This window comes from Adiantum capillus-veneris, chromosome 8 (assembly GCF_014529385.1).
Source record: "Adiantum capillus-veneris isolate H3 chromosome 8, ASM1452938v2, whole genome shotgun sequence".
NCBI lineage: Eukaryota > Viridiplantae > Streptophyta > Polypodiopsida > Polypodiales > Pteridaceae > Adiantum > Adiantum capillus-veneris.
This window is the reverse complement of record NC_140938.1, coordinates 74,434,377-74,460,105: the sequence shown is the minus strand read 5'-3', so window position 1 is coordinate 74,460,105 and position 25,729 is coordinate 74,434,377. Positions and strand designations below refer to the sequence as shown.

Genomic DNA, 25,729 nt, shown 5'->3' with positions numbered 1-25,729 from the left:
CAAGCACACCCAACATAGTAGCACAATCGTCATGCTTTCTCTTTGTCCTCAATATGCTATAATTTGTCTGAAATTATGCCCAGATAGAACCCTATTCATGCATTAGAAAAAACTTTTGATGTCTTCCTTCATTCATAGCTAAATAGTACAATAATGAATATTAATCATCTTTTTTATTTCTATAGTTCAAGCCTACTTTTGTGTTACATTAATCAAAATTCAAATACATTAAAAAATCCTTGAAAATACATGCTATACTTCACCTCAAATTAATTTGAATGAATATTTTTGTGAGAAGAGTAATAACACTTAAATGATGGGTCCTTGATTTTTTTATAAAATAAAAACATACAAATATTATAAAATATAGTCGATATGGGTACATGCAACAATAATGCTTGCAATACAAGCACAACCTCTATCAACACACCACCAAAATCTATGAAGGCATGTTGTACATTTTGCAATGAGAGTGACATGCATGCTACAATTGAAAGGGAGATAGCTTGGTTGCATCTCTCTCTCTCTCTCTCTCTCTCTCTCACATGTCAAGGCTATGTATTCTCTACTTGCATGAGCCAACACCAATAGCTTACAACCATCCTCAATAGCTATACCACATTAAGCACCCTCATTTAGTCACTGGTTCAAGTTTGGGTCGATGGAATTGAGCCCATGCATGTAGTCTCATGGAGGTGGCAAGCTAGGGAGGTTGAGTTGAGAGTACCATTGTTAATCTCACGATGAGCAAAGCTAGAGAAACTAACGTACCTTCCTAGGGTTTCCATTACTTTTACAATCTTTAAATGAATTCAATGAGAAGTTTTCACCCCTCGTCCCATCGAAATAGCCTACCTAAACTATCCTAGACTCAATATTAGCCTATAAAAATAATAGAAATTATAGTAGTAGTGGCATGTATAATGCTATGGGAGACTATGTGGGAGAATTGAAGTAATAGATGCAAAGTTGGTCTATAACAATAATAGAAATTGGAGTACTAGTAGCATGTAAAATGCAATGGGAGACTATACGTGCAATGGCATTGAAAGATGCAAAAGTTTATCATGCTTTTAAAATAAATTATGTTGTATCTAGAAAACACACACACACACACACACACACACACACACACACACACACACATATATATATATATATATATATATATATATATATAGAGAGAGAGAGAGAGAGAGAGAGAGAGAGAGAGGATATTTGGATGCAACTTGATACAACTTGGTTGCCTTAGTGATGAAGAGTTCACCTCCTAATATTGTCTTCTTGGAATCATGCTCGATATGCTATAGATGTTTGTTAATCAAAATAAATAACCAAGATGACATGTTTGTATGTATAATGACGACTAGAAATTCGAATGCTTTTGGCACTTAGATTGGATGTCAATGTATGCATGCATGCTAGTTAGTGTCACCTTCATTATTTAAACTCATGCCTTTTGCAACGTATGCAACTATATATACTCTCTATGGCTACCTATACCCACATTAAAAAGAATTAGTCTTGTAAAATTCAAGACGTGGATGGCAACAAGATGGCCTTCCTTAAAACTATAGTTAGACAAACCGATTGCCCATTGCAACTCTCCTAATGACATAATGACACTTGATTCAATTTATTAACACTTTATTTCTTGGGAACATCTCAAGGGAAATATTTTTCATACTCCATGAACTACCCACCGCCTACTTCCACCAACTTCCAAAAGAAGAGTGCTCGAGATTCTATCCAAAAGATAGCTTGTGCGATCCAGCCTAATTATTGGGACAAAAGATAGCTTGTGCGATCCAGCCTAATTATTGGCAATGATTGGGGCAAATTCCATGCACTGGCTTGGTAAGCAGCCGGCAAGTTTCTATGAGCTAAGTGGGCACAATATGATTGAATGCAAGGCAATGTCGTTCTTTGCACTGCCCTGGCATCAATTGTGCGGTTGCATGCACAGATTCTGCAAGATAAAGGCAAGGGGATGGTGGACGCAGATCTACTGCCCCCCGACCTTGAAGTGATAAGAAAAATAATAACCAACGAGGATAAATTATGTGCAATCATAGACAAGCATGAAGTGGGTATACCTTACATTGCTACTCATGCTTATGTTTGTTTATCTACTCTTTTATACATGTCGAAAAGAGCCATGACAATACACAAGAAGTTTTGGACAAATTCTCACAATAATTCCCGCATTATGACTTACCTCAACATCATGAGCTTTTGTGAGGGAGGCACCGCATGCCTAGCTAGGTACGATTGGGGGCAGGGGATTGCCAGTAGCTAGGAATGCGGTGCCTTTCGAGTAGAAGCTCATGATGTTATTCATTGTATGAAAAACACTGGAAAAGACTCCGTTTTCCTACATGAGAAAATTTCTAAATCTTCTTGTGATATACCCAAGGCGATATGTGTAACAAATAAAATTTCTTTACAATACATCAGGCTCAACCGCCTTAAAACTAACATGAAAGTATTTGCTTCCATAATCAAGTCCCACTACTCAAGCTTTAGCCATTCTCAAAATGGCATCACTTCATAATTTGAATCCTAACCTGTTCAAGTATATACATGTACACTGTGAGAGTGCATAAGCAACACTCGTTTGAACGAACCCTATCATATTGGTCTACAAGCTCAATGTCCTTTGTCTCCCTTTCCAAAATTTTTAACATAATTAACATCTCTCTCTCTCTCTCTCTCTCTCTCTCTCTCTCTCTCTCTCTTTTCTAAAACGTAGAAGAAGCTCTTCATTTTCCTCTTTATTTTCCACACTCGACAAAGTTGAAGCCCTCAAATTGATTGATTTAAAAACAAATACATGGAGAGCAAGCTCTAAGAGAGAGGTTCTTACAGGCAAACTTCCTCCTTATCAGTTTGGAAAGTTTATCAAGATTAAACAAGTTATCATTACATCAATGGGCTTTTGGCTGGGATGGCAACAAACTATAGCTCAAATCAGTATTTACAAATTCCTGCAAAATTTACCAACCCACCTTTTGGCCCAAACTTAACAATGCCAAAGAAAAAGGTTTGTCACCAAGTGTAAGCTCTAACAATGCCTTTACAAATGAGTTTACATTGTTTACAATTCTGAGTGTCAATATGCAAGAGAAGTAAAGAGCCCGACTCCACGATTGATCCAATGGGCTTGAGGTTTGTCGGTTGGCAACTCTATGTACATCACAAAGTTTGTTGAGTGACCCGTAGTAGACAAAGTTCCTGCAAGCAAGAAATGGAAACACCTTAAATGGTCGGCAAAAAGAGGGACTCCACAATCCACATAACATCTCTTTAAAAGGAAAGGGATTTGAACCTACATTGTGCAAAATTAATCTTCATACGCTAACCAAATAGCCACATCTATTGATATTTCAACCAAAAAATTAGCAAGAGCTATTCTATGGAACAAGATCTACTTAGAGTTGGATTCATACCCCATATGGTTTGTTTATGACGTGTGTGGAAAAGTATATTCCGTATCCGTATGAAAAAGTAAACCGTACTTAACTTTCTGGAGGGTTTTTTTTTTAAAGTTCTATAAGGCGCTTGTTATTTAGCAATTTTCACTCCAGCCTCTACATAGGCTTGCAATTGTAGCTACCTTTGGTCACTGATGATTTATTCTACTCCAATGCATGTAGTCTTGACTCCTTGGTTTCACCTTCCTTTCTTTCATGCTACTTTAGGTTTGTTATGCCATGCACTTCTAGCTCTCATTAGTTTCCTATTAGCTATGGTCTATGGAGTTTCTATTTACTCACGAGTCATACTTGATAGTGAGATATGCACATTCTTAAAGCTTTTGAGTTTCGATTTTGAGTTCTCAAGTCTAAAGTCCCTTTCAAGAAAGTATTTTCAATGTCTAGTAGTGTACTAGTTTGTGCATATTTGTCTATAAAATTAGGGTCACGTATGGTTTGGCAGGCAAGGATGAACGATACTCCGGTCGTAGTTCCGTACCTTTGTGGTGTTGCAATGTGGTTCAGATATTAAAAAAACTATGGATCACATTCTATACCAAACGTTTAAAAATTACTCTACTAGTAAAGGTGTTTATAAGGACAATTCCAAGAAACCGAAGATGGAGAGAGCAAGAGACAAAGACTCATATAAAGCATATATGACCCAGGTCATTTATAAAGGTGCACAGAAGCTTTGGAGGCACTAAAAGAGCCTCTCACGTGGAACTGTATCAAATGCTTTGTAGAAGTCGACAAAGCAACAATGTATCTCTTCTTCAACGCTTTTGCCCCATGAATGAGGGGCACATAACGAAGATGTGTGTGTGTGTGTGTGTGTGTGTGAGAGAGAGAGAGAGAGAGAGAGAGAGAGAGAGAGAGAGAGAGAGAGAGAGAGAGAGCGCTGAAATGAAAGGAAATGTTATATTAACGTCTTCTAAAGGCCATATTGACCTATGAGACTAGAGAGTTACATCATGGTGAATTTGATGCAATGTGTGGATAAAAAGAATGAAAGAAACTAACTCAAGAGAAACACTACTACAGCTGTATTAAGAGCCTGAGAGATACTTATACAAAAAAGTGGGTGTGTATCTTAGAGAGTAGATACAAAATGATGGATATGTGTATCAGAATCCTGAGATGGCTCGGATTGGCAAGTGCATGATCGTGTAGATGTCCTCCATGGTCTACAGAGTGCGTCTCCTATGTCTCACCAATATAGATCTCATCCTCTGTTGCAACTTCCTCTGTTGATGGGAGCATCCCCTCATCTTGGGCCTCTATCTAGAGTTATGAGATACCAGGAGCAAAGATGTCTTGGCATCTTATCCATTGGGGATTCAGCGATATCGAGCAAGGTTACTGAGAGAGAGGCTCACACACTAGGAGAGACACCCAAAGACACATAACAATGTTCTTCCATACTGAGATTGAGCAGACACGAGACTAGACAAAGAGGAGGGATATAGGGCACATCACTAGCAGAGGTATACTGAGTGATCCAGTAGCAGAGCTGGGGAGATTCCGGGGGGGGGGGGGGGAGAAAGAGAAATGAAATGTTAGATTAAACGTCTTCAAAAGGACAAAATGACCAATGAGACCAAACTGATACAATCCTTGTGGATTTAATCCAATGTCTGGGTACAAAAAAAAATGAAGTAAAGTGAAAGACTAAGACTAAAAGACTAAAAGTTGTCAGACTGAAATTCATCATCATCATCATCCATGCCTGAGGATGCCCGGCATCGGGCGTTGTCCAAGAAAGTATCGCATCGGTTGCTGAAGAGCTTCGTCAATGTCCGCCTCTGTAAATAGTCGTATTGGGCGTCTCCCATGTCATGCTAGAATAGTCCTGATTCTTTGTTGGAGCCCCCGTCAATGTCGTGGTCGTCCTCCTAGACCCCCCGTCAATGTCGTGGTCCTCCTCCTGGACGTGGACGTCTGGCTCTCTTGAGCTTAGTATCTTTGTCCACTAATATACCTCTGGTAGAAGTGGGCTTTGAAGTTTGCTGTGAAGCATGCTAATCCCGTCAATGTCGTGGTCGTCCTCGTAGACGTGGACGTCTAGCTCTCTTGAGCTCAGTATCTCTGTCCACTAATATACCTCTGGTAGAAGTGGGCTTTGAAGTTTGCTGTGAAGCATGCTCATCCGGCTGCTGAGTCCCTACTCTAAAGAAGTCAGTTATCTCCCTCTGTGAATGTCTCCCACTACCATGTCTCCTCAAGAGAATGTCCCTGTGTCTGCGCAGCTCTAGCAAAAACAACCCGAGGCATCTCTGATCCTGATATCTCATGACTCTAGTCAACGGTCCAAAGCCCTCTCTGAATAGACAGTGAAAGCGACCTCGTATCTCATAGTATACCGGACAATGACAAATGTGATATAACTCTGTCTCTGGCTCTGTATGACACAATTGGCATATCCTGGCTTCTACTGGTACTCTTCTAAATCTTCGAGTCTCAATCTCTAGCTGATGCGATGATGACCAATAGCACACTGTATCCCATAGGATAAATGAGTGTCCATATAGGCCCATCTGATCACATATCCATCCTTTGTTAGTTGGAGGAGATTCTCTCTATAGAAATCCATCTTCGTGCCCAACTCTTGTACCGGGCTGTATCCATGTGCTTCTGGTATCTAGTTGAATCAAATCCTGACGTATAAGTCTAGTGGTCTCTATCCGTGTGAGAGAAAGAGAGGGTGCATCAAGGGAGTACTGGAATGGAGGCAGTCTATCCATGCTGAATCCATGTGACTGGAGCCATGATGTCATCTGCCCATACCAACATCTTGTGTCCTCTTGTAGCGCTAGATGTGGGGATGACTCATAGCCGAGCATATCTGTCTCTGGGAAGGTCCGATAAATTATGCATGAAGGAAACTGATCTAGTAAGGGCCTCAACTACGAGAGGGGGGCTCGAATAATCTCATGTGGCACTGATACCTTAACCTGAATCATCCGAGAGATCATAAAGACTAGAGGCCTCTCCATACATCTCCATCCATCAGTGCTACCAGATCTGCCCTGGTGGTCCACTGAGGGTCCCCAAATCTGAACCCCATAGAGCATAGCTGAAGCCAATAGAGTGTCAAAAAGCCACAGCTTTGTTTCAGGTTCCTGAAACTGAACCTGCGAACACATCTTCTCCAAACCTCCCAAGGCTGCATAAGCTCTCGTCAATTTAGTCTTTGCTACTCTCCTCGATGAAAACGCCGGTCCACTGAAGACTACCCCAAGATAGGTGTATGCATCTGTGTACTCCACTGTCTCCTGGCCATATGTAAACATCGGTGCTGACCTCCTGACCCACTGTGGTGTGGTGTTAAACACCATAACCTTGGTTTCCCCCAGGTTAACAGACAATCCACTAGCATGGGCAAATGTGTACAAAGCATCTAAATGACGCTGCATCGGAAATCAACACAATATCTCAGCATCAATATAACAATAGTGGGATCCATGTCCCTGCCAACAGTGCTCCTCTATCACCATCCCTCTCAATGTAGTCAACAACCTCATCTACATACATGCCAAATAATGTAGGAGATAGTGGGCAGCCCTGTTTCACCCCAATAGTAGAGTGAACCAAATGAGAAATCCACCCCGGATTGCGTACATGCCCCACCACTGACGTTACATGGAACGGCGGGTCGGGGACGCGGACAGGACGGCAAAAGTTAGGGAACGGGGACGGGGGTCGGAATGGCAAAAAAAAAAAGATTATTTTTGGGCATTTTTTGACCTACACACATGCCACACACAATCACTTTGACCACAAATTTACACTAAATAGACCAAAGAGCACGAGTCATATAGACAAAATGTGCTAATAAAACGTTGATGGATACAAAATGAAAAGTGCATGCCACAAGGGCTCAAAAAGGACAAGCCTCAAGGATAACAAAAAGTACAAAGGGCTAGGTAGAGGAGTAGACTCTAGACTCTAGAGTGATCAATGATCATCAAACTCCGGAAGTGCTCGCCTGCTGAATCTTCACATCATCGTTGTAGTCGAGGTCGTCAGCGACATATGAGGCCTCACGAGGCTTGCATTTCTCCTCTAGCTCCTCCAAAGGTGTCTCGGCCATAGATGGATTCTCTTGTACCATCTCCCACTCTCAGTGAAGGGATCTGCCTTGTGTGTGACGATCTTGGAAAGCATGCGCGCAAGTTAGTGCTCACATACACCAAATCATTGGCCCTCTGTACCCAAGGCGATTCCTCTTCTTAAAGGCAATTTGGCTGTACACACTCCATAGTTGCTCCAAGCAACTAGTGGTACATGCTTGGCTAAGGACACGAATAGCCAAGCGCTGCAAATGTGGGCCATCTCCTCCATAGTCCTTCCACCACAAAACCGAGCCAATCTTGCTGCGATCAACCTGTGAATCTACACATCCATAGGAGCCCTTCTTTTGCCTATAGTCGAGTAGCTCATCTCTAATCTCGCGCCTAATGTCATTGCTAGGCTCAAGGCGCTCCAATGCAAGCCGTTATCCTTTGCTCACCTCCTTGTCGGCCTCTTGACGCCTTCCCTGAAACTCGGGCTCAAGCACATAAGTTGCCGCATGAAGTGGAGAGTAGTATCCATTCCACCGGGACTCACACAAGCCACGAATCTTCGCATACTGAATAGGGTCAAGCTCAAGCTTCTCAAGTGTCTCTATTATCCGATCCATGGCTTTGTAGACTTTGCCGATGCATGGCTGCAAGCAAACCACAACTCGAAGTAGGTGTAGAATAGGCTTGACCATGGCGTCAAGAGTCTTCACCTCCTCCCACCAAGCGGCGTCGTTGGCCCATTCTCGGCATTTCAACCCTGTTGCTGATAGACTCTGGCATGGCATGGAACTCATCACCGAGAAAGAGGCCCCTTAAGGCTCCGCCACATGTAGACAAGTGGCCTAGCATAAGCCAAGTGAATGCAAATCTTGTCTCTGAATATTTGAGCAAGGACAAGTGGCTACTATTTGAGAACTGGTGGCGCACTTTTTGATGGTTGAGCACAAAGGACACAATTTGATTGGTGTCACTAATGGTGGGTGAAACCCATGACAAGCTCCCTATGTCCTTGAGGAGGTTGTTGAGGCAATGCGTCCTGTAAAATCTCACATGGATAGTGGGATACATGCCCTCAATGATAGCCCCGGCTGCCCTAGTTGACGCCTCTCCATCTGCAACCATACAAAGGACATTCTCCAGGCTGATGATCTCTATGGTGCTTGTCCACTCCGCAACAAGTATCTCCGTGACCTTGCCATTGTCGGATGCATCATGTGACTCCCCTTTGTTGCTTGGGCACATAAGAGGGGCCATATGCCCCTATTTTCGTAACCATGGTTCGAAAGTATGGAGACCTATTCACACAAAAAAGAGCATGTTGTGTTAGTATGGGGAGTCGAGACCCCATAATGAAATACAAAATGGGAGATTGCAATGCGCATATGCCGTAAGTCACAATGGAAACTCACCACAAAGCATGGAAGGCAATGTGGTCGTGGAAGAAAAATCGGGCAACCGACCTATCCAGCTCTTCCTTCAATTTAGGATTCCAATTTTTGTTGAGGGTGCTTTGGCGATGCGCAATGGAAGCCCCCGATGTGGATGCATTTGTCTTGAACGCTTGAGAGGTGGAGCCAAGGTTGTCTTGCCTTTGCTCTCACGGTGTCGGCGTGGCGGAGGGATCAACGGAAACATAACATCCTTTCTTGGCCGCTTCCACGACCTCATACACCGCGAGCTTCTCAAGAAGCTCCAACCTCTTCTCGGGAGTAATGCGCGGGCAAAACATCACCTCATGGCCGGGTTCATGAAGAAGAGGGGCTCGCACTTTGTTTGCACACCCGTTCTCTTGTACGGGCATAGCTTGCATGTCCATGGTCTTGCACCGCCACCTTGACCACACGCAGTAGAGTCGACTTCATCCCACCAGGACCATGTTTGCACGGCAGGCCTCCTTCAAGAAGAGCCGGCTTGAGAAGCGGAGTTAGCTTGAGATGACATGATGGTGGAGAGTCACGAGTGTAGGTGGAGAGAAAGTAGAGGAGAGCTTGAAAGTTGAGAAGGTAGAGAAGGGAGAGAGTGTGTAGAGAGGAGACTCAAGGGTAGAGGTCCGAGCCTTGAGGAGAGGGTAGACCGTAGAGGCGAAGCACCTAAGGTAGAGAGGAGAGGATTGAGCAATGAGAACTTGAGACATAGTGACCCAAAGGGTGGCTTTTATAGCCACTGGGTTGCTTCAAACTTTCAAAGATCCAAAATATGGCTGTTGGGTTTGCAACTGGCTGTTTGAAACGGCCATATTTTCAAAATTAAAAAAAATTAACCGTTGACCGGCTGCCCGCGTCCCCGTCCGTCCCTAGGACGTTCCCATGCGTTCCCACTTTGGCTCTCCAACTCCGGCCGTTCCCATCCGTCCCAGCCATGACCCCCCAAATCAACTCTTTGGGAACCCCATCTCTTGTAGCCTCCGCATCAATCTAGCTCTAGGAACTGTATCGAAGGCTTTGTGCAAGTCCACAAAGCAACAATAGAGACGTTTCCCACGTGTCCTTAATAATGGCTCTGAGTGTCAGAATATGATCAAGAGTAGAGAAACCTCTCCTGAAATCCGCCTGTCCTGCTGCCCGTACACCCTCTCTCTTTGCCCATCTACCCAACTGCTGTTGAAGGATGGATGCGTATAACTGTGCCAATGTGTGTCCAATCATAATAGTGCAGTAGTTCCCAGGCTCCATAGGTTCCCTTGACTTGAAAATAGGTACAATCGTGGACAAACTCCAAGTATCAGGTAGGCCCTCGCACATGGCACGGTTGAACATCACTGCCAAAAGCTCTACAAGCAAATCTCTGGCATGTATAAAATGCTCTGCTACCAGGCCATCGTGATCACATGCTCTCCTAGTCTTCATCTTGTCAATGTCTTTCTTTACCATCTTGGTGGTAAAGAAAGCACATGTGTGGGCATGGCTCTGGCGGATCTGGAAGAGGTGGCTGCCCCAAGACTGTGTAGAGAGATGATGCATACTGACCCCATACCTCCGTAGAAGTGATGACCAGTAGGGGGGAGTGCTCATAGAAGAGTCGCCATGCCTCGCCAGAATCTTGGCTCAAAAACAACATTGCCTGAATCTTGGCTCAAAAAAAACTAATATAATCATGCTCTAGCCGAGCTAGAAACGCCCTCTTCTTTTGTCGTACCAAATGCCGAGAAGCAATCCATGACTTCCTGTGAGTAATGACTCCTAGAAGTACCTCCCTTTGAAGTCGCCATGCCTCGCCTGATTCTTGGCTCAAAAACAACATTGCCTAAATCCTGCCTCAAAAACAACTACTATAAATCATGCTCTAGCCGAGCTAGAAATGCCCTCTTCTTTCGTCATACCAAATGCCTAGAAGCAATCCGTGACTTCCTGTGAGTAATGACTCCTAGAAGTACCTCCCTCTGAAGTCGGGCTCTGGTCTCTCTGCACTCATCATGCCAGCTATTCTGGGGCGTGCTCCCAGATTGTCGTCGTTGCCCAAGCTCAGTGTGGGGATATGCCTCTGCTGTTGCATCCTGTAATGTCTCTGTCAATATATAAGTGAGCTTCCCTAAAGGTCTCCCCGGATCCTTTGTGCATAAGCGTCTGGAGATACCATCTATGTACACAGAATCAGTCTTTGAAGTAAAAGCGTATTGGGTATGCGTAGGTGAATGTGCCAGTCGGCGGGCTGTGATGAACTGGAATGAGACGGTAAATGTGAGGAGAGCATGATCTACTGCTACCCCAATATGCCTGGGTCCGACTGTAAAGTCCTGAATAGAGGGTATGAAACTGGGCTGAGCCAAAACATAATGCACTGTGCTGGCCCCATGTCTATGAGGAAAGCAAGTGAACCCACTCGACGCTGGAAATCTGTGGAGGCCATTCAAGATGGCAAGTCCATGTGCAGTCCCCAAATCTGTAATGATATCCTCCATATCTAGTGTGCTGCTCATCCTGCGAACACTTGGCCAATCCCATATAACTGACATCCAATTCTCTCAGCATTTCCTTAGAGATATCGTAGAAAGCTGTCTGAGACCGGCTCCTCCTGGCACTGAAGTCTCTTAAAAGAATGACATCTCCATCCCTAGAGAACTCCCATATGTCCTCATCCAATATCTCCCCCTTGGGCGATGCATAATGAATGTGCTTGGGGAAAAATAGCATATTGAAATGTAGAGTGGCCTCCCTGGCTCTGCTCTCACTCTGACCCACATATATCTGTCTTGCTCATCCCTCCAAACAATACGAATGAGGGGTTGCAACTCCTTCTTGAATAGGACTGCCACACCTACTGACCCTCTTCCTCTATGCGTTGATCTCACTTCTTGCCTACGAGAGAGAGAAATGAAATGTTATATTAACGTCTTCAAAAGGCCAAAATGACCTATGAGACCAATCAGTTACAAAATAGTGAATCTAATACCATGTCACAGAGAGAGAGAGAGAGAGAGAGAGAGAGAGAGAGAGAGAGAGAGAGAGAGAGAGAGAGAGAGAGATGAAATGAAATGTTATATTAACGTCTACCAATCACACCCTCATCGAGGCATCCTCCTTGATCAAGCCAGCCAGCTTGGCTGCTTGCAATGCCCGAGGATGCGAGATCTTTACACCGTAGATGAGGTCTACATCGGAGGTTACGTAGCATCATTGAGCAACATCCCCCCCCGAGAGCTGACCATGGAGGACATTGAGGCCATATTGTAGACCCATGAGAGATTTCATGGGATGATCACCATTGTCTACTTTCTCCATTGTGCACCTCATTAGCCCTCGTGTGATTGTACCCCTCCCCATATGTTTAGAGTGATGTATTATGTGATAAGAATGTTGATGATGATGAGGATGTAGGTTAGGCTTACTTACCTACCCACTTTAGGTACCCTCACTTATTTTTAACTTTATGTTCCCCAGACATTGTACTAGAGTTACACACACATGGATGTAACCTTTTGGTCTCATAGGTCATTCTGGCTTCCAGGAACCCCGCACCAAGGGGTGGCTCTTTGATACCTTGGTCACACCTGCTATGATGTATACCAAGGAGTACTTAGGCAGGCAGCCATATATCCAAGACATGGATCACACCCAGAGAGCCTCTCACCATGAAGAGACAGTACTACAGAGAGCACTTTCTGACCATTCTAGAAGATGGCTTTTTCCATAGACCGAGGTACATGGATGTCTACATGCCACATAGATCACGAGCAGCCATCTGACAACTCTAAGTATCTTCACACCAGCTAGAGATTGAGGCAGGGAGAGCTGCACATGTCTTCAGGGCAGAGAGGATTTTTCGTCATTGTCAACGGAGATTGAGAGTGAGGAGCACTATGTATGCAGATGTAGAGCATATGAGGAGATTAAAAGGCAGATATCAGACCTTGTTTGCAGGGCAATCCACTCTACACCAGATTCTCAAGTCGAGAGACCAACGACAGCTAGGCCGTTTTCTTTTAGAGGGACAGCAACATCGGGACTCTCTCCTTCATACACTATCTACTACGAGAGATGAGCGACGGACAACTCACATATTTTTTTCAGCGGACCACTACAGCATCACCCTTGACCACACAGAGAGGTCACTCATAGCAGGCTGAGGAGATCCGAGCTTGCAAATGCCGACATGCCCATGGACGCATCACCCTTGACCACACAAAGAGGGGTCACTCATAGCAGGCTGAGGAGATCCGAGCTTGCAAATGCCGACATGCCCATGGACGCAAGGCACCACAACTATACCAGAGAGAGATCTAGGAGATCCAGGAGCGCTACTACCGATCTCTAGAAAAGAGGCACGTCCGAGCCTTCGCAGATCCGACTGCCATCTTGCACCGATTGTTCACACCTTACCTTGCATCATGTCTTACACCTTGACTACAGTACTAGATGGCGTTAGAGCTATGATGACAATTTTTTTTTCACGATTGTACTTACCCTCAGCATATAGGATTGCATCTTCTCCTAGATCTAGAGCTCTATCCCCCCACTCCATGTATCACTCCCCTCATCCCCTAGCCATCACATAAGATACTATCTTTACTTTTGTATCTTTTATCCTTCATGGATACACAGAGGACACCTACCTCATGTACTTTGATTTGTCTCATACGCCAATTTCGGCCTCTAGTAGAGGATAAAAATCTTTCTTTCACGTATGAAAGAGGGAAGTCACTTCAATCGAACACTCCCGTGAAATCAAGCAAGAAGGCAGCAAAGGACGATAGGATGACGAGGGATGAGGTGGAGGCGGCCCTCAAGCAAGCCATTTTGTCCCAAAAGAACGAGATGGATAGTGCTCTCGACATCGTCAATAGGGCCCAATCAGAGATGATCACGACCGTAGAGGCAGAGTGTGCCTCTTTTAAGAGCAAATTGGTGGCACGAGATGAAGCACTCGAGAAACTAAAAAAAGAGTTGGAGGGCATGCACTCATAGACAAGGCTCGAAGAAGGAGAAATTCAGCCATCCATGGCAGAAGAGATGAATACCATTAGGGCGCAAGTGCTCACCATTCAAGTGGAGGAGGAGACGAACGCACGGGAGGCATCTTCGTGTATAGAGGTGCTCACCTACACCAAGAAGCAAGTAGAGGAAGCGGGCCAATGGATCCAAGTGGCCAATAGGGTAAACATGAAACGTTGACTCCCACCTCTATCATCAACATGACAATTGAGGAAGAGAAAAGGAGGAAAGCAGGCCCTCTATACGTACGAGTCACGGATGTCAAGGACACCAACAATGTGGAGGAAGTGAAAAGCCTCCATGTACGAATGGGAACCACGGAGCCAAAATACATCGGACTATGGAGATTGGTGGGTAAGAAAGGAGGAGGTGATTGGGGAATCTCCAAGAAAGGTGCTCTAATCATTTTGTTTCGCTATCATAGAAGAGAGGAAGGACTTCCTCAAAAAGAGGCCTACACTAGAGCAAACAGGGATTTTCTTGGGAGATGATCTTACATTGTCTCAACTAGCACACATAAAAGAATGCATGCCCGAGATCTTGGCTGCTAGAGAGAATGGAAAACTCGCCTTCTATAGAGGAGGCAATGTGATAGTAATTGACAAATGCACCACATGACGGTGCATGACCTATGGGACCAACCTAAAGATTGCGGTATGGAATTACAACGGCTCATTAGGATTGGATGTCAGACCCTTCGAGGATTCCTTCAAAGGAAGAGACATCATTTTCTATTCAGAGACGCATCAGAGCCCAAAGAGCACACTCCCAAGAGTTTTTCTCTCCTAAGGGTGACTAGATACAGATGGGAGAGCACATGTAGACAGGTGGCTCGTAATGAGCACGGTAGCAGAGGATTAGGAGGAGTAGCGTTGTTATTTAGGGAGGAGTTACACCCAATCATCCAGATGGTTCGTAGAGATGAGAATGCCCACTATATGTGGGTCACGGATATAGTGGAGGAGGGCATAGCTCTCTAAATTGCCATATGTTACCCTTTGCCATATGTTACCCTCCTAGCACATCTCATTATGCTTCGCCTAAGGGGTAGTCACTATATATGATACTAGATGAGGATATTTGGGAGTTCTTGAGGGATGGAGATGTCATTGCTAGGACAACATGTCATTCGGCATCCTTCTTTGAAACTACAACAAAGTCTTGCTCCTACTCTTCAACAAGGGTTGGCACCTGCATCCAACATGGTTTCCCCCTATGGACATCCAAACTACATGCCACCTTTGCTGACTACACCTCCTATGCAAGGTATGTAGAGAAACTTTCCATCTCAGAGCTTTTATCATGCTAATGCTACCTCAGCCCCTCAAAGCTTCTACACCTCAGCCTCCACCTCCATGCAACAGGAGCAAAGACCACCTCATCCTCCGACTCGCCCATCCAATCGGTCCATTTTTTGCTATAGATACAAGGATTATGGGCATTACCAAAGAAAATGTCCTTTGCTAGAAGGGTGTCCTCCTTGCCGACATTGCCTTGAGGCTTAGGATCACTACAACAAGGACTGACCAAAACAACACGAATCTGCATCTTCAAGCCCAAGTCAGAGCCAACCTGAATTCATCTTTGCCAAAAGCAACCTGATAGTAGTTAGCATCATCCCTCAACTGTCACCTTCTACTAATGTAACCGTCACCCTCTACTAATGTGGTGGCCCCTCATGAAAAGTTCAAACTAGTAGAGAAGCCCACTGGTGTCCTCACTTGGGCCCAGAGGGAAGCCCTCGGTCTCAGCCTTCCAACAAGTTCCACTCTTCCACCCACTATCTCACCAGCGAATACCGTGCTTCTAGCAGTCAACAAGCCATCCCCTAGTGCCAATAGAGGATCTTCATCTCTGCTCTCCGATATTGATGGGGCTTTCTTGGAAGTAGTAGCTGACCTACATGTAGCGCGGATAGTGTGTTGTGCTCTCTACGATGGGTGCTCCTCAGTGCAATGTGCGTGACACCTCACTCAAAATAGAATGAAAACAAAGGAAACAATAGATCAACTGATCAACACAGAGACACAACAACAACAACAGACCAGAACATATGAACTCGACTATCTCAAAGAACCAATACAGACTTTGGCGTGGCAACACACTCAGCTCCAGCCCAGAACTCACAGGTACAATGGGGGTGTCGAGGCTCAGATGTGCAGGGATAGTGCAGACGTGCTGTGTGTATAGACTCGCTACTCTAGACGACGACGCTGGACCATATATGAAGAAGATGATCCACCAACGGCTCATAAATGTCAGAAACTAAGCCCATCTCCAAACTGAGTGGTGGTGGTGACCTGACCACGATGTCCACTAGACCACCGTCCGTATCCCTACCACGTGTCACTGCCCAGCCCAGAGAGTCCGTCCAGTGTGGACCAGACCAGACCAGACCAACTGTACTAACTGTGTGTCCTGTGAAAGTGACACTGTAGCCTGCTACAGGTTGCCCGCCACAAGACCGCTCACCGTGTCGGTGAGAGAAATACTGAAAAACTTTGAAAGAAAACCATTAGGTACCGCATCTGTACATCTTGCTTGAAGCAGGTTCTAGACCCAACCATGACCTCACATGCCTCAAAAGTGGAGTTAAAAACATTGTATGCTTGCCAACGCCGTAAACCTTTGAATAGGCAAGAACCAGTATGATTGCATAGTCCAAGAATCCCAATTGGCAAAACAGAATGAGGCTCCACAGCAAAGAGATATGTTCGGTTTGGATCCTTCGCATCTTTATCCTCCATAACCATAGTGAGAGGAAAATGGTTCTCACCCCGATGTAAAGAAATATGCAACGTTGATGCAACTAGCTCCATCGAATTGAAAAAGAGGATCCCAGCATTAGAGGATGAGAAAAGGTCCTGATTGCCAAATCAGGTGAAGATGAAGTGAAGATTATCGAACTTAAGTCTGAGGTCTCTAACTTGCTTTGTGAAGGCAGAAGCTTTGGAACTGAAATAGACATTAGCGGCTAAAAACTTGAAGCTAAATCATGCTTTGATTACTTGCAAGGAAGAGAAAAGTCAACTCGTTGAAGCTCGAGACCACGGATTGCAAGAAATGATTGCAGCTGGTGAGAGAATTCGACACTTGGAGGAGGAGGTTTCTCTGCACGAACACAGATGAGCTGCTTGCCAAATGCAGTCAAAACAGAAAAGTTACTGAGAGGGTAAGTAGGGAGGTTGGGTAGGCGCGAGGGAGAGAGAGGGGGGACGAGGGGTGGGTGGGGGGGGCGAGGGGTGGGTGGGGGGGGCGGGAGAGAGAGGGGGGACGAGGGGTAGATAGGGGCGAGGATAGGTGAGGGGGGGCGAGGGCTGGTGAGGGGGGGGACGAATTGGGTAGGGGGCGAGTGAGGGGGAGGGGGTAGGGCGAGGGCTGGAAGAAGATGCATATGAAGGGGTGGGTATGAAAAGAGGCATATGGACGAGTATGCTGCAGAAGCGATGAAGCTGCGAGGCGGCTGCAAGAAGTACTATGGAGGATGACTAGATACTGCAGCTAATGATGGGTCCGATGGACATGCTATTGGGAGGGTAGGGGCGAGGGGTGGGTGGGGGGGCGAGGGGGTGTGAATGGGAGGGGGGGGGGGGGCGAGGGAGAGAGAGGGGGACGAGGGCTGGTGAGTAGGGGGAAAGGGGCGAGGGCTGGTGAGGGGGGGGCGAGAGTGAGAGAGCAGGGGACGAGGGGGTGTGAGGTGGGGGGGGGGAGGGGGAGGGACTAGGGGCAAGGAGGTGTGAGGGGGAGGGTAGGGGCGAGGGTTGGTGAGGGGGGGGGCGAGGGTGAGAGGGGGCGGATGAGAGGTAAGTAGGGGGGGGAGGGGGGGTAAGGGGGAACTAGGGGCGAGGGGTGTGAGGGGGGGTACGAATTGGGTAGGGTTGAGGGGTGGGTAGGGGGTGAGGGGGAGGGTAGGGGCGAGGATAGGGGGGGGGGGGGCTAGGTAGGGAGGCGAGGGAGAGAAAGGGGGGTAGGAAGTTGTAAGGTTGAGCAGGGGGTAGGGTCTACGGGGTTTGGTGACGGGGTGGGTGCACATGCATAAATAGCCTTCCCATTCAAAGCTGGATTTTGTGGTGGTCTGATTCCTGACAGAAAGTCCACAGAGCAGTATACTATCTGGTCTTCCCACTGGTTTTTTAACCATCTTTGTTTAAAATCTGTATTGCATGATGCCTCTGTAACCTTGGATGAGGCTAACCTTATCTTGTGAGAACATAGCAATTTGCTCTGCATCTTGGTTAACAGCATGGGGTAACCTTATCTTGTGAGAACATAACAATTTGCTCTGCATCTTGGTTAACAGCACGGGGTGGGTACAAGAGTCGTAGAAGTAGAAGTGTGTTCTTTTTACCGGGTCTGAAGATGGTACTGCTAAAGAATGCCCTGTAGGTGAAGAGGTTGCTGCGTCAAGGGTCAGAGAGAACATCATGAGCAGGGAACTCATCAAGCTGAAGCTCTGTGAAGGGGAGTTCGCTAGACACAGAGGAGAGCTTATTCTTGGTCGAAGCAGACACCATTGGGGCTGATGTTTGAGGGGGGGTGAACTCCTATAGAGGAGATTTCTTCCCGCTTCTATGATTCTTCATAGGCTCACCAAATTCATTGGCTTCCCCCAAGGGCGCATCCAAAGTAGCTTCTATGACCTTCAACCTTTGAGCTGGCTCAGGTGGTTCATTAGGTTTAGTTACTGTGGAATCATTGGAAGAGAGAGTGTACCTTCAAGCAAAGAGTGAATAGAGACTCCATAACAGGGCTTAGATTTGGTAGCATCCAACCACTCTAACAGATCCTCGTCTGACCCGTCAGGTGGAGTAGGCTGTTCCAATTCAAGGCTGGTTGCTAGGGACAAAGAACTATGTTGCACGACGGGATCCATGCCTCCTCCTAGGCGAATGGGTTGCATTGGGGAGCCAGGAGTATGTATCCACATGGCATCGTTTCCCCAATCATGAAGTGCTTTAGCGTGTCGCAGCCATGGTCTACCGATCAGCAAGGGAAATCCGCCCTCCACCAGTGGAAGATGAACCACAACAAAATCCAAACTAAAAGTGAAATCTTGTACATGCAGAGGCACCTTTTCCACTATGCCAACAGGGTATACTATGCTCTGGTCGGTCAATGTTACTGTGAAGGGGGCAGGTTGAGTAGGTTGCATGCCTAAAGCCATCATAGTGAACTCAGGCATCATATTGATGCCAGATCCACCATCCACAATTACTCCTGAAAATTGCCGACCCAAGATGGACACTGTCAGGTGAGGGCTTCTATAATCAATGAAGGGGGCAGCGGGATTGGATATCATATAGGACTCGGATGGTTTCACTGGGAGAGGCCCACCACTAGGACCTGCTCCAGGGTAAAGTGATTGAATAACTGTAAGGGTGTCGCTTCGAAAACTCGCATCTAGCTGCACCATGTCATAGAGCAACACTTATTGAAAAGTGTTCTTCAATATTGTCTCTGCTGTAGGCTTTTATTTTTCTTCCAGTGGCTTTTCTGGTACCTTGATCTGCTGTAGATCAGTCACTGCTTCCAAGAAGGCTTCATCAATATCTGAGAGCAAAGATTTGGATTCTTGCTTGTCACTGAGTGAGGGCTTGCACCAGTTGATCCACTGTTGGGAGAATGTGTGGGAAAGTTGAACGTGTGGAATACTAAGACCGAGAGCGGCTCTCTGGGCCCAGGTGAGGACGCTCGCTGGCTCCTCTACCAACTGCAACTTCTCTTGAGTGGTAACCACATGGGCGGAAGGGGGTGGTTGAGGAGTGGTGCTAACTGCTATCAAATTGAGCTTGGGAAAGGTAAACTCATTTTGGCTTTGACTTGAGTTCGCAGCCGTGGATGCACGAAGTTTAGGGCAATCTTTACTATAGTGATCCTTCATTTCAAGGCAATGACGGTAGGGAGGGGACCCTTCAGACAGAGGGCATTTGCTTTGGTAATGACTATATTCCCCGCATCTGTAGCACAAAATGGGCTGATTCAATGAACGAGTCGAAGGACGAGGTGGTCCTTGCTCCTGGTGCATGGAGTTGGAGGTGGAGGCATAGAAGCTGTGAGGTGGAGAGGGAGCATGGGTGTGATAAAACCTCTGAGAGGGAAAAGTGCTCTGCATACCTTGCATAGGAGGGGTTGACAATAAAGGTGGCATGTGGTGTGGATGGCCACAGGGAGAAACCATGTTGGATGCAGGTGCTGGCCCTTGTTGAAGAGGACCAAGACTTTGCTGTATTTGTCGCAATCCCTTGATATAGTAGCAATCCTTGTCTTCATGCCCAGACTTTTCGCAGAAGTGGCAATAAGCCTGAAGGGGACAATCCTGTGGAGGGTGTCCTGGAGAGTGACATGAGCTGCACCATACCATAGCCTTAGTCTCCTGCTGCGACCGAAGCTCTTCTAGCTCTCTCTTGATTTGATCCAAAGCCTCGAGATGTGGGGGTTTCTCCTGTCTAAGAGAGATTGATTTCTCCTCTTGAAGAGCGTGTTGTAGTTTTAGGGCTTCAAGTTCCCTACGGAAAGAAGTCAATGGATCAGAAGGACTTTCTGAAAACACAGAGGGGGTCTCTATCTGAGGGGAGTTGGTGAACAGCTTCCTAGCTCCCTCTATCCTAGTAGTAGCCGCCACAAACTACTCCAGAGTGGCGTCGGGTCGGAGACTCTCTCGGAGTTTTTGCTTAGAAGTTTTGGGAAGAGCCTTCTCCACCCACTTCTTAACCATAAATTCACCGGGTCCTTGGCAACCAGAGACTTGGTTTTAGTCATGAGTTCTGCAAAAGTCTCCTCTGGCTGGAGCACCATGTTGGCCAACTCATCCAACACCTTTTCCTGGTAGTCACCTGGCCTGAATGTTGCACAGAAATGTTGTCTTAAAGCTGCCCAAGTTGCAAAATGGTTCTCTGCAAATTGATTGTACCATTTGTCTGCTAAGCCATCCAAGGTAGCTGGAAAGAGTACCAAATAAGCATCTTCTCTATTAAGACCACGACCTCTACAGAGAGTACAAACCTCCTTGCATGGTCATCTGCATCTTCTGAGGAGAGTCCCTTGAAGGTAAGAAACTTGATGTTTACCTTGGCCAAAACACCGGTCAACGCTTCCATGGCCTCTTGCTCAGGAGCCCGTTGCTCAATAGCCTACTGTAACAAAATAGGAGAGAGCTTTACTGGGGAAGGTGACCTGGAAGATGTGGAACCGGATGGAGGAATAGGTAATGAGGTTGATGGACTTCTACTAGGTACCAAGGGTAGTCTTCTATTGTAGTACTTCGGAGGACTCAGTAGTGCACTTTGATGCTCTAATGACTGCCTTGTATGTGTCATGCAGCGACCACAAACCCAACCAAGCTTTGGGCAAGAAGACCTTTAACTGGCTGAACACAGGTCTAGACTATGCTAGACCAGGACAAGTGACTAGACCACCAGGCTGGACCAGGGACAAGGAGGGACTAGACCAGGGACGAGGAAGGCCTAGACCAGGTCGAGAGCTGGTTGGACCAAGGCGAGAGAGGACTGAGTGGCGAGTGCTGCATATCCTCGTGTAAGTCGATATCTGGCTGCTTGGACCATGGAGAATCTGCCAGTAGTGCCAGTAAAAGTCAACCCCAAGTATACATATGAATCCACCACATCTACCTGTCTTGTTATTGCAGTAAGCACTTCTTTGGTCCTGATCGTCCTCAAAGTATAGAAGATCATAACCTTGGTCTTGCCAAGGTTTACTGTGAGCCCCCTGTGTGCAAAAATCATCCAAAGCTCGTAGGCGGCTCTGTAAACCCTCCTGTGTCTTAGAAACCAAATTAATGTCATCAACGTAAAGCATAACATGGATTGATGTACCTACCAAGTCTTATCCCTCTCTCCTTGCCTATAAAATGCAATTTGGTATCTCATCGATTTCGAGGCCAAAAAGAGTTGGGGATAGGGGACAACCTTGCTTTACACCAATGGTGCTAGCAATGGGATCTGATAGTCCACCTGGACATCGTACTCTACCATTGACCTGTGCATATAGAGAATGAATGTCCCATATCATCTCCGATGGTATTTGTAGCTCCTGAAGTCGCTGAAAGAGTCTCTCTCTAGGGATAATATGAAAGGCCTTGCAGACATCCACAAAAGCAGCAATAGAGCCTCCTCTTCCGTGCCTTTGTTCCATCAATCTGACACCGAAGCACGAAGATGTCGTCGAGAGTCTAGAAAGTGCATCTAAACCCCGCCTGTCCTACTCCTCGTAGACCCCATGCCTCTGCATATGTGCTAAGCTTTGCCTCAAGAACTGCCCCATATAGTTTGGCCGATGTGTGACCAATCATGATAGTCTTGTAGTTCTTTGGGTCGAGGGTATCTCCAACTTTGTGGATAGGTACGATGGTGTGCATAGTCCACTCCTTTGGTAATCCCTTAACCAAGGCTCGGTTGAAGAGACGTGCTATCAGGGGGGGAGAGGGTGTCTATGGCATAGATCAAGTGCTCACTCTGTAGGCCGGTGTGCTCTGCTGAACGGCCATGCTGTAGGCGTTGAATAGTTCTCTCCACCATACTAAATGTGAAGAAGTTTGAGGTAGTGGGGCGAGGCCCGAGGGTCTGATGGCTCCGGAATCAGCTCCGAAATCAATGGTTGTCTAGGGATTTGTAATAGGCGCTCTGTATAGTCATGCCATATGCGAGGGTCCTCCAAGAGGTGGTGGGGCGTGGCTCTCTGATAATCCTCCATGCTGTGGTGCAGTCTTTACTCATGAGGAGGTGGTATAGCTCAAGCTCCTGTGCCTCCTCGAAGGCTTGCTGTTTATGGCGTGTGATGGTCTTCATCTGTCGTCTAATCTCGCTCTCCGAGATCTCCCCCAATGCTCGCTGAGCTTGTGGATGTTAGTATAGGTCTCTGCACTCCCCATCATATCATCGGTTCTGGGGCATCGTCCTAGGAGGTGGAGGTCAGCCACTGTGGTGTGGGAAGCATCTGTGGCTGAAGTATGTAGGACAGTGGAGAGCTGGCTAGTGAGTGTGGCTAGTGGTGTGTCTGGATCAAGAGCGTATATCCCCTCATATATGTGGGATGAGGAAATTCTAGCTGGTTCATGTGTGAATGTATGGTGGTTGTGGTGTATATGTAGGTGGTGTGTGGGAGATAGGTGAACTACTGAAGGAGAGAGCGAGATATGCACGGTCAGTCTCAATAGGTAGTGGTGGTATGGTGAAGGATGTGAGCAAGTGGGCTGCCTCATGAAAGCCGATGATGTAATCCAATGTACTACCGCCTCCTGGTAGTGATGGTGGTATACATGTCAAGCCCTCAAATGATGGCCATTGCACCATCCCGTTATAAATAATGAGACGATACTATGATCCTAGTGTTGTGCCGTGTGCACTTTCTATGTAGAGACTCCCATTGATAGTCTTGTACTCTAGGTAGACCTCTCTCTGGACTCTCATGTGTCTCTGTGAGTAGAATGAGGTCTCGGTCATGCATCACCTCCTCTAGTCTCCCTCGATGTGTCCACAAGGAACCATTACAATTCCATACCACCATGTGTATCTTTGAGTGAGGTGTTTCATAGGCTGCGAGTTTGTAGCTAGTGGCCTTACCATCAATGGTGAACCGACCATCTCTATAGATGGCCCTCTTGCCCTCTTTGTGGGCCTGTCGATGCTCAATTTGCATGCGTGTGAGATCATCGTCAGATATATGGGTGGCCCCTATAGTACACGCAATGCCACCCTCTTCCTCATGAAGGTAGTCCTCTCCACCTCTTGGAAAAGTCAGGGATGAGAGCTCTCTTTTTGGTGGTGTCCTTCCTCGCTCTCCATGTTTGGCGAACGGCAGGGAATCGTTTTTTGTATCCGAGCTTGAGGCAAAGCTCTTTGGCGTCTCCCTCGGGGGTAGAGGTCGGTGCCTCCATAATGCCCGTCACTCACACATTGAGAAGTCGTGCTTGCCTTATCTTCTCCTCCTCTATTGTGGTTTGTATAAGGAGGTGCTCACCTTTTTAGGTTTCCGCTTTGACTTCTTGGACCTATGAGACCAATCCGTTACAAATTGGTGAATTTGATACCATGTTTGGGTACAAAAAAGAGATACTAAAATGAATCTACTAGCTGGAACTGTGTGGGGTATGTGTGTGTGTGTGTGTGTGTGTGTGTGTGTGTGAGAGAGAGAGAGAGAGAGAGAGAGAGAGAGAGAGAGAGAGAGAGAGATGAAATGAAATGAAGTGTTATATTAACATCTTCAAAAGGCCATAGTGACCTATGAGACCAGAAAGTTACAAGGTGGTGGATTTGATACAAAGTCAGAGTAACAAAATAATATAACAACAGTACAAAACAAAGATATATACTACGGGAGCCTAGATTGGTCGATGTGAACTAAGCAAAAAAGTAAGCAAAAATGGGCGGCTTGTTGGGATAGCTGAATCACAAGAGATCTAGCATCGGTTGTTGGCGAATCTCATCAATTTCCTCCATGGTTAGTGGTCTGACCGGGCGTTGTGCATGCCTGGCCAGCGTGCTCCGAATCTTCTGACGTAGCCTCCGTCGATGCTGTGTAGTCCTCCACAGTCGTGGGCGCCTGGATTTCCCCAGTTCAATCGCTCGGTCGATCAGTGTGCCTCTGGTGTGAGAGGAGGGGGAGCTCTGCTGTGGGAGTGGCTCTTGCGGCTGTCCCGTGTCTGCTCTGAAGAAGTCTGTGATCCGTCTTTGAGATTGGCTAGCCTCGCCATTCACCAGGCTATCTCTGTGTCTGCGCAGCTCGAGCAAGAACAAACCTAGGCATCTCTGATCTTCGTATCCCATGACTCTTGCGAGTGGTCCAAAACCCTCTCTGAACAAGCAATGGAAGCGGCCTTGTATCTCGTAGTAGACGGGGCAGCGGCATGTATAATGCAGCTCTGTCTCAGGTTCCATGTCACACAAGGGGCATGTCCTAGCCTCTGCTGATACTCTGCTGTATCTCCCAGTCTCAATCCGCAGCTCAATCCGCAGCTGGTGAGAAGATGTGCGTAACTGGCCAATAGAACATCGTATCCCATGAGACAAGTGGGTATCCATGTATCTGGGTCTCGTCACAAAACCATCTTCCGTAAGCTGGAGAAGGTGGTCTCTGTAGAAAGCAATCTTCGTGCCCAATTCCTGTGCTGGTTGTATCCATGAGCTTGGTGATCTCTGACTGTGTAAGAGTGAGAGATGGTGCATCCAATGATACTGGAATGGTGGCAGCCTATCTATGCTGAACCCATGCGCTTGAAACCATGATGTCATCTCCCCATACCAACATGTTGTATCTCCTTGTATGGATAACTGTCGAGAGGACTCAAGTGCTATGCGAGCATATCTGTCTCTAGGAAGTTCCCATGTGCGGTTCATGAAGGAGACTGATCTGGTGAGCGCCTCCACCACTAGTGGGGGGGCTGCTAGCTCTGCTCGGATAATGGCCCGTGGTACTGATGCCTTGGCTCTAATGAGCCGCGAGATCATAGAGACGAGAGGTTTCTCCATGTTCCCCCATCCGTCTGTGCGACCCGGCCTCCCGCGGTGATCCAATGAAGGTCCCCATATCTCAGCTCCATAGAGCAATGCTGAAGCCACCAAAGTGTCAAAGAGCCAGAGCTTCGTCCGGGGCTCCTGAAACTGAACCTGCGAACACATCTTCTCCAATCTACCCAATGCTGCGTGGGCTCTAGTCAGTCTGGTATCTGCTGCTCTTCTGAGTGAGAATGCAGGTCCGCTAAAAACCACTCCAAGGTAAGTGTAAGCATCTGTGTACTCCACAG

At 46.6% G+C, this 25,729-nt stretch overlaps 1 protein-coding gene across 1 annotated transcript in view; it reads right to left on the bottom strand.

The window, feature by feature from the left end:
* Nucleotides 1–2,810: 2,810 nt before the first annotated feature.
* LOC147452380 (uncharacterized) overlaps nt 2,811–25,729 on the bottom strand; it is a 283,958-nt gene continuing 261,039 nt past the window's right edge. The window contains exon 52 of the mRNA XM_086518094.1: nt 2,811–3,234. Coding sequence (XP_086374220.1) covers nt 3,113–3,234 — 122 coding nt within the window. The 3' untranslated portion in view covers nt 2,811–3,112. The remainder of the gene's footprint in view (nt 3,235–25,729) is intronic.